At 45.1% G+C, this 9,892-nt stretch overlaps 1 protein-coding gene across 6 annotated transcripts in view; it reads left to right on the top strand.

Annotated features, from left to right (window-relative positions):
- Kidins220 (kinase D interacting substrate 220) overlaps window positions 1-7,407 on the top strand; it is a 91,590-nt gene extending 84,183 nt beyond the window's left edge. For all 6 annotated transcript variants that reach the window (XM_050141850.1, XM_050141852.1, XM_050141854.1 and 3 more), the window contains 3 exons: window positions 331-429; window positions 1,562-1,798; window positions 4,336-7,407. In XM_050141850.1, coding sequence (XP_049997807.1) covers window positions 331-429; window positions 1,562-1,798; window positions 4,336-5,595 — 1,596 coding nt within the window. In that variant the 3' untranslated portion in view covers window positions 5,596-7,407. The remainder of the gene's footprint in view (window positions 1-330; window positions 430-1,561; window positions 1,799-4,335) is intronic.
- The last annotated feature ends 2,485 nt before the right edge of the window (window positions 7,408-9,892 follow it).

The raw sequence follows: 9,892 nt of genomic DNA on the forward strand, positions 1-9,892 counted from the left end.
TCACAGGGTAGAAATAGTTCTTCCTCCCAGCCCCAACCCTGTGTTCATGTTAATATCTTCTCAGATTCAAAAAGCAAAATTAGGTGGGTTTGTTGCTGCCCAGTACAGAGCAGGTGGAAGCATTTGAGAGGACATGGTTGGTCCTGAAGTGTGCTTTGTTTCTCTGAAAAGCTTGACACTTAGGAAAATGTCAAGTGGTTTGTGTGGCCGAGGTGCAGCTCACTGTATTGCATGGAGAATGATGGCCACTCTGAGTGCAGCCTCTCTGAAGCAGAATTGAAACCACCAGGAATTCAGAACGCTTTTGATTTTGTTTTTGTTTTCACTCAGGCAAACATAAATGGCCGGGTATTGGCTCAGTGCAGTGTTGACGAGCTGAAGAAAGAGATGAATATGAACTTTGGAGACTGGCATCTTTTCAGAAGCATGGTGAGGTTTTACAGCATTATCAGAGCACTGTATTACATTATGTAAAGTTGTCTGCAACACTGTACAAACCCAAAACTAAGGAGTGCTGGCCCAAGCCGATAATTTTCCGTATTCATTTAAAAACTGTTTGCATTTGGTGTGTGTAACTTGTCTTTTTATCTTCTCTTCTCTTCTCTTCTCTTCTCTTCTCTTCTCTTCTCTTCTCTTCTCTTCTCTTCTCTTCTCTTCCCTTCCCTTCCCTTTCCCCTTCCCTCCCCTCCCCTCCCCTCTCCTCTCCTCTCTTCCTCTCCTCTCCTCTCTTCCTCCCTCCCTCCTTCCCTCCCTTCCTTCCTTTCTTTCTTATTTTTTTTTTGAGTTTTACACGTCTATTCTGCCCAGTGTTATGGAGAATAGTTAGAGACAATTTCACCAGTTTTCCATGCTTTTGTTTTTGTTTGTTTGTTTGTTTTGTTTTGTTTTTCAAGACAGGGTTTCACTGTAGCTTTGGAGCCTGTCCTGGAACTAGCTCTTGTAGACCAGGCTGGCCTCAAACTCACAGAGATCCGCCTGCTTTTATTTGACAAAAATGCTCTCCTTGACCAATTCCTGGAGGGTTGCTCTGAGCCCTCCAGGCATCAACCTTCACCGTCTGTCCTTGTCTATTGCTCTGTGCCAGCAGCAATACACATGAGCCACTTTGGAAAGAGCCCTACCTTCAACATAAGATCACCCTGGCACTCCTCAGGTTCCTTCTTGTCCCTCATCTTCAAGAATCTTGCCAAATTGGTTTACCCAGAATCCTTTGAAAACGAGCCTTCCCAACCTCCCGCCCACTGGCTCTGAGCACCCACTCTTTGCTGTCTTTGGAGTGGAGTGGTTTCTATCCTTAGGTCTCGATCTGGTATATAGTTCTTGCTGCTCTCCGCTCCGACTCTGGCTTCCTTTCACACACTCCAGTTGAGTTTTGTTTTTCCCTAAGTTTTAACATTTGTAAACTAAAATGCTGATACTTCTTAACATTATTAATAGGACTAAGATAAGGTCGCACTGTTGAGTGTCTTCTGGACCCTGTTGTGGTAACTGGGCACTGCTTTAACTCTGAAGCCTCTGTCGTGTGGTTTGACAATGCAGATGATATCCATCTTTTGTTAAGGTTTTGGAAATGAGGAGTATGGAAAACCAGGTAGTCCCTGAAGACCCACGCTTTCTCAATGAGAACTCCAGCGCCCCAGTTCCTCATGGGGAGTCTGCTCGCCGTGCTTCTCACAGTGAACTGCCTCACACGGAGCTTTCCAGCCAGACTCCCTACACCCTGAACTTCAGCTTTGAAGAACTGAACACACTTGGCCTAGAAGAGGGAGCCCCACGGCATAGTAATCTGAGTTGGCAGGTATTTATTTTCTGCCATTTTTCATATGATTGGAGAATAATACAAATGTGCTGGTACACTAGACGCTTGTTTAGAGAGTGCTGGCTGAGAATCCAGCTGGGCAAGAAGAAGGGATGTCTACTTAAGGGCTTGGTTTTTATCTGCAGGGGAAGAATTGGTAAAGCACAGGGGAAAGTTAGATTATTTAGAAATTGACAAAAATGGTGAAAACAGTCAAAAAAGAGAGTAAGAACGGTGGCACACGCCTTTAATCCCAGCGTTCGGGAGGCAGAGGCAGGAGGATCTCTGTGAGTTCAAGGCCAGCGCTGTCTATACAGACTGAGAATGGGGCTGTATTAGGGTGGGTGCAAATTTCCCTTTCTTTTGGTATTCTCTTTTGAGATTCAGTGACCATCAACCAGAGTACATCTGTGTGGGAAATGGCTGCTACTCATGGAGACCTTTGGTCTGGTTTCCCTTTGTGCACAGGGACACAGCACACACCACACTTGCTCTTTCATGCTGCTCAGGCTGGGCTTCAGCCCCTGGACTCAAGTGAATCTCCTGCCTCAGCATCTTGAGTGCTGGGACCACAGACCTGCACCCTGTGTGGGTTGCCTCACGCGTGCTCTCTGTGGAGATACACACGTGCTATCTGTAGAGATACTCACACACGTGCTCTCTGTGGAGATACTCTTAGACAGGGGCGAGCATCAGGAGCAGAAGTGCAAGTGAGTGATGTGCGAAGGATAACGGAGGACTAGAAGACAGTAAGCTCCGCAGAACCAGAGCAGGGCACAGGGGACCAGTGAGAGAGGCAAAGTTAGGAGCTCCAGGAAGCTCTGCCTGGGCAGTGTGAGAAGGGCAGTGCTGGCTGCTGCTCCTGGAGAGGGCTTTTATTTGACAGTGACAGTGTTTTTTCTTTTTTCTCCATTCAATCTTCATTAAATGGAGAAGCCATTTTTTTTTTATTGAATACTGACCACCACAAGAATTACTTTACAATGAGCCGAGTTTACACTTGGTCCCTTGGTGTCTCTGTTCCCACAGAAGCCCTTCCTTTCTTTCCCAGCCTCTGAGAAGCCCCTCCTCCTCCCTGCTCAGCACTGTCTCCCAGCACAGCAGCTCTCACAGCTCCCTCTGCTCTTAGGAACAGTCAGGACCTGGGCTGGAGGGACAGCTCAGCAGGGAAGATGCTTGCCTCATCCTGATGACCTCTGAGTGTGACTGCTGAGACCCACATGGTAGAAGAAGGAACCAGCTCCCCATAGTTGTCCTCTCACCTCCATGCACGTCCCCAGACTCATGTACACACATGGCACACACATACAGACACACAGACACACATAGAGGCACACACAGGCACATACACACACACACACACAAACACAGTAAAATAATAAGTACTATCAGGACCTAGAAAACTTTTGCATATATAAGTTACTACAAATAGTTAAATAGAAACTGAAAATGTTTCTAAATATCTTAAGTAATTATAGGTTAACATAAGTAACATTTTTACAAAAAAATTACTTTTTTTTTTCAAACAAAAAACGTTCATTGAGAATGGGAATGTTTTGCACATACCTTTAATGCCTGGCTTCCTAGAAGACAGCTGGTTCCCAGGTGCTGCTGCCTCACGTGTCCATCGGCAGCACACGCGTGGCTCTGGAAACTCCACCTGGCCCTCCTGTGTGAATGAGGAGAAAAGGCACAGACATCATCGTGTCTTGCAGAATGCAGTTCAGGAGCCATGGGTCCACTGCCCAGGGGCATGTGCAACACTTGAGAACAGTCGTTAGTGGGTGGAGGGAGTCGGGCCACATCCTGTAGGGCTGCCCCCTCCGAAGGAAAGATGGTTTGCCCTACCTTGTTCTAGCCTTTCCTGTGGCCCATTCTTAAAATCCTCCATGATTCTTTTTCCTAATCTGTACTTTTAATTGCTCGTCTATTAGCTTTCCTTGGCTCTAACACAGCTGGAACCTTCCCACTCAGTCTTAGAAACTCCATCAAAGTGGCCCGTTCTGCCTCCCTGCCCAACTGACCACAGCTGCTGCTGCGCATCACAGACCTTTGTTGTAACCTCTTCTGTCTCATTTTAGGAGCATTTTCTTCCTCTGAACTAGATGTGACAGGAACTTCCTAGTGTATATCTGAGACGAGTTCTTTTATCAGACCTTGAAGACTTGAGTGTTTTGGTTTTGAGATTTGTCTTTATTTCTTCTTTATCTCTTCTAAGAGGAATTCTTTCTCAATGAAAGTGTTTTTACTTTAAATAAAAACTTGAAATTACTGAGGGCAGTTGCTCAAATGACATACAACCTGAAATTGTTCTTTTAAATATAAACAGTAAATTAATGTTGCTAAAATTGATGTTAATAACAGAATTATTCATAAATTCATAGCTTTTGGTAAACTGTTAGGTCGACTTTTTTAAGACCTTAGTATTTTGATAACTTTTAAATTCTTAGTGTACATATGTATTTCCTAAACTGATATTTGTTATGTCTTTTCCCCTTCTTATTTGAATTCTTAAATTTTTTTTTCTGTCTTCACAGTCACAAACTCGCAGAACCCCAAGTCTCTCGAGTCTCAATTCCCAGGACTCCAGTATTGAAATTTCAAAGCTTACTGATAAGGTGCAGGCCGAATATAGAGATGCCTATAGAGAGTACATTGCCCAGATGGCCCAGTTAGAAGGGGGCACAGGGTCGGCAACAATAAGCGGCAGATCTTCTCCACACAGCACATACTATATAGGTCAGAGTTCCTCAGGGGGCTCCATCCATTCCAGTCTAGAGCAAGAAAGGGGGAAGGAGAGTGAGCTAAAGCAGGATGATGGGCGGAAGTCATTCTTGATGAAGAGGGGGGATGTGATAGATTACTCCTCCTCAGGGGTGTCCACTAATGATGCCTCACCCCTCGACCCGATTACTGAGGAGGATGAAAAATCTGACCAGTCAGGTAGTAAGCTTCTCCCAGGCAAGAAATCCTCAGAAAGGCCCAGTCTCTTCCAGACAGACTTGAAGCTTAAGGGAGGTGGTCTGCGCTACCAGAAACTGCCCAGTGATGAGGATGAATCTGGTACTGAAGAGTCAGACAATACCCCACTGCTTAAAGATGGTAAGGAGAAAAAGGCTGAAGGCAAAGCGGAGAGAACATCCAAGTCTCCAGAACACAGTGCTGAGCCAATCAGAACATTCATTAAAGCAAAAGAATATTTGTCAGATGCTCTCCTTGACAAAAAAGATTCCTCAGATTCGGGAGTGAGGTCAAACGAGAGCTCTCCCAACCACTCCCTTCACAATGAAGCAGCAGACGACTCCCAGCTGGAAAAGGCAAATCTCATAGAGCTTGAAGATGACGGCCACAGCGGGAAGCGTGGGCTGCCACACAGTCTGAGTGGCCTGCAAGATCCAATTATAGCTCGGATGTCAATTTGCTCGGAAGACAAGAAAAGCCCTTCTGAGTGTAGCCTGATTGCTAGCAGCCCTGAAGAAAGCTGGCCCGCATGCCAGAAGGCCTACAATCTGAACCGAACACCCAGTACTGTGACTCTCAACAACAACACCGCGCCAGCCAACAGAGCCAACCAGAACTTTGATGAGATGGAGGGAATCAGGGAAACTCCTCAGGTCATTTTGAGGCCTGGGCCCAGCCCCAACCCAACTACTGTTCAGAATGAAAATCTGAAGAGCATGACGCACAAACGAAGCCAGCGTTCCAGTTACACCAGGCTCTCGAAAGATGCATCTGAGCTACACGCAGCCACCTCGGATAGCACGGGCTTTGGAGAAGAGAGAGAAAGCATTCTCTAAGCAAAAGAGAAGTGAAGGACAAGACTGTCATGAACTTTGAATGGATCCATTACCATTTACTCATCATGTTTGTCATCACAGATAACAGAGGTGGTCAGGCATGTGGTGAAGCACACGTCCTCTGTACAGCAGAGGGAAGCCTGAGACACCATGGCCACCAGTCATCTCCATTGTCCCCTGCACCATGGGCATTTGCAGTCTCACCACCATCATGCCCTTCCCTGGCACAACCGCACAGATCAGTGAGAAACAGGCTGGATATGAAAATAGGTCAGACGTGCATTTAAAGCTGACAGGCTTAAATCACAAGGAAGAAAACCTAGAGATCTCCTTTATAAAATATTCATGAAACTTTTGAGGGAAGATATAGTGTTAGATGGAGCAGAAACCAATTTTGCTGTTAGAATTTAATCTTGGTACAGATTTATAGGTTTTAGAGTAGAGACCAGAGACTAAAAGTGAATGCCTAGCAAATGGATAGCCAGTGTACTATGTAAGACTCATTGCTTTTTAAAGAGGTCTTAGAATTTAAGTAGAAAATATATACTGAAGAAGGCGATAAAAGCTGATAAGAAAGTGAGTCAGCAGAACCCAAAGCACTGTGCCTGGGCCATGATGAGTCCTTAGCAGAGGAGGTAGGGGAGGGCAATGTATTCTGGGATGCTCTCTCCAGACCTAGCCCAGGCTTCCAACACCTGTGCCCTCAAAACCTTCCTAGGCTATTCTGCAATTTCTGAATTATGCATCTAACCTAACCCAGCTTAGCCCATGGCTAAGAAAAAATACTACACACACACACATACACACACACACACACAAAATTAGTTGTTCTGGTGATTAAACCTGGGACTTCACAGATGCTAGGTAAAGAATGGCTGAGCTACATCCCCAGGCCTAAGCAGGAGCCCTTTCCGGGAGAGTCAGGAAGACAAGGGTGTAAACTGTTACTGAATTAAAAGAGTTAGTGATAGTGCTACTAGACAAAGCAGTGAGCAGATACTGAATTTGGTAAAAGTGAGGCACTGCCTTCTGTGCTGCAGCAGTTTGTGTCACATATCTGTTCCTAAGTCAGCACTGTAATTACAGGGGAAATTATAAAAACTGCAGTGTACTTTAAAGAAGAGCTTAGACGCCACAACAGAGCAAGAACAAAGAGACAGAGCCGGTGTGGCCATGATGCTACACTTGCCGTTATTCTTAGCAAAGCTAGAATGAGCACATACATTTAAGTGTCATGTAGGCTAGGAGTGTGCCTGTCATCATCATGCATCAAAACTGTGTCACTTGATCAGAGCTCATTATAGAGAGTCGGTTCTAGCAGTATGTCCTGGGCCACAGGTAGGATGTAGATGGTGAGGTCGCAGGCTTAGTGTTCGTGGAGATGTCTATCACTGACTGGACCTGTGTTGTTTACTTGACACTGTGCTGGTAGCTGCTCCATGTTTCAGTGCCTGGCTGTTTGAGTGTAATTGAGCATTGTCATGAAGTGCATATGTTGCATGATCTCCAACAGGTATTTTAAGCATTAAAAACAGCATGATGTTGCCGACATGCATTTTACTACTTCTAATGTTTATTAGTTTGCAGTATCATGTAACTGGTACTTGAGAAGCAGTTTGGTTTCTCTCCAGGTGAGTGGTCACAGCTCACAGTCATGGGAGTCCTTTATTCACACTGTCTGTGAAGTCATTACTGGAGTGCCAAGTGCACACGTAGACTAGGAACAATAAAGAGTTGCATGCCATTCTGACTCATGGAGTTTTATTCACTATAGCAATGACAATTCATATTCTGATTAAAAGTTAAAACGTGGTCTGTGTGTCTGTTTTGTCCTATGCCTGGAGTCTGTGGACTTACAGGTAATGAAGTTGGCAGAATGTTCCAGACAGCCCTTACTGACTTTCTGAGAAAGGTTGGCTCTGAAGCCCCGGTGCCTAACTAGTGCTTTCTTGAAGCTTCAGCATCTCCAAGCACATGGCACCTTAGCACAGGCAGTCCATCTCTGTAGCTAGAGGCAGACAATCCAGATTCCTGCAGAACAGCAGTTTGTTGCATGAACTTTCTAGACCAACATGCTTTCTCCTACGGGTACAGAAATTGACAGGCCAGATGGGTTCCTGAGTCACCGTTATCCCTCTGAGTCTGCATGTCAGTGTGTGTCTGTGTCTTTTTATATCGCATAGCTCAGTCTGATTCACACACAGTCAAAACTCTGCATTAAACTGAATGAAGTAATAGAAAAAGGAGCCTTGACCCCTGCCTGTCTCTTAGATTGTCACCCAGTCTCAGGCTGTGTGAGCCCCCTTAGCTCCACCTTCAGCCATAGAAGGTGGGCTGATGTAGCAGCCTATCACTCACCGTGGCCTTTGGGGGGTTTCCTTCTGAGAATATCTTTAGCCCTGGTTGTCCTGGAACCTGTTTTGTAGGCCAGGTTGGCCTCGAACTCAGAGGTCCACCTGCCTCTGCCTCCTGAGTGCTGGGATTAAAGGCATGCGCCACCGTGCCTGGCACCACTGGTATTTTTCAATTAGAGTCAGCTTTTGCGGTGCTGGATGATTAAGGATCAGGAGTCCTGCACTATCAACTTTAAGCTTTGCTGGCATGGTGACTCTTGTCTATAATCACAGTGCTCAGGAGATGGAAATAGGAGAGTCACGTGTTCAAGGCCAGCCTCAGCTACATGGAGATTTTTGAGACCAGCTTGGGCTATGTGAGGCCTGATCTCAGAAAACTAACAACAGAACCAGAAGAAGTATTTTCAGTAATAAGAGAACTTGTTTTCCTGTGTTATTTTATATGGTTTTAAATAGTCAGAATAATTTTAGTTGCTTAACCAAGTAATTTTAGAGTTGTATTTGCTTAAATCCTCATCCTGAGAATTCAAGCTCATTCGCATGCTCTAGTGCTATAATAAAAATAATTTATGATTATTTTTTCCTTACTAATAGTAACTTTTGAATGAAATTACATTTTGTTTATTTTGGTTTGGCTAAAGTACTAAATTTAAAAAGTTTTAAGACCACATAATTTTTTGTTACACCAGGAATTCTCAGCCTCTTTAGAAATATTCCTGAATTTAAAAATAAAAAAAAAGCATGAATTCCTGGTGAACTCCTGAATAGATTTCTGTACTTACCAGGAAAAGAGAGCATAGGCCCCCCTTTAATTAATGGGTGAATGGCATTGAAGGATTAGGGAGGAAGGAGGGTGCAACAAAGTGAGCATCTTTGGCAAATTTGTGCTACGGGCCCCAGCCTGCTTTATCCCCCATCTTCTTTCCTGGGCTCAGCAGACACAGCAGAAAAGAAAAGGGAATGGGGACACCCTCCTGCCTGGGGCAGGTAAGCCACCCGAAATGAGTACCCTTCCTCACTTAAGCTGAAGCATAGGCTGGAGTTACACAGAGACTTGAAACTAGAAACTTGTAGATAGCAGTGAGCCGGCTGGGGACGGCGTTTCATTGACTCATCGCTTGGCAAAGGTTGAGAATCCCTGGTTGAGACTAATTAAGTAGAAAGAGGCTTTGAAGTCTTACGTAATATTAAACCCTTTCCTGCCTAGGAAGAAAATGCTGCCCCTGTACTAGATAGACAGCGGCTCAGAAGATCCAGTTTAAACTGAGGTATGTAACAAACTAGTTTTCAAAGTAAGAAGCATTGGGAACAGTTGCCAGGAGCTAACCCCCGTCACCCACACGGTTGAAGATTTTTTAAATGAATAATAAGCAAACCTTGCTGTAGACCGTGTCTCCTAGACTGTCCAGATACACCCATGAAGCCTCACCAACATGACTGCCTCAGCATGAGCTGAACAAGGACAGGAGATATGCCAAAGTGGATCTGGGGTGTGGGAGAGACCCCAAAGAACCCAGGCAGCTAAGGGGTGCTGACAGCAGGGGAAATAGTCTTAACCAGGGAAGAGCACACCAACTGTTCATGCCAAACGGACAGCAAGTACAAGGGACATACAGACTAAGCAGGTTGTATTTGCGTGTGTAGGAATATATGTTTATGTACACTATGCAATAACTAATGAGAAGTAGAGACCATGAGTTTGAAAGAGCAAGACGGGGTATGTGGAGGGAGGAAAAGGAAGGAGGAAATGATATAATTGTGATTGCAATAAATTAAAAAAAAATTGTAGCCAGCCATAGCCCTGGCCTGCAGGTCCTCTGGCTGCTGGCCCAGACAGGTGCAAATCCGAGCTGACAGCTTCCTGAGAGGGGCCTCTGGCAGGAGGACGGATGAGCACTGTTCAGGTCTCCCAGGAGAGTGAAACATCTGGGAAATTAATACGT

The sequence above is a fragment of the Alexandromys fortis genome, unplaced genomic scaffold, assembly GCF_014885135.2.
Source record: "Alexandromys fortis isolate MF-2015 unplaced genomic scaffold, M_Fortis_MF-2015_v1.1 scaffold_30, whole genome shotgun sequence".
Classification (NCBI taxonomy): domain Eukaryota; kingdom Metazoa; phylum Chordata; class Mammalia; order Rodentia; family Cricetidae; genus Alexandromys; species Alexandromys fortis.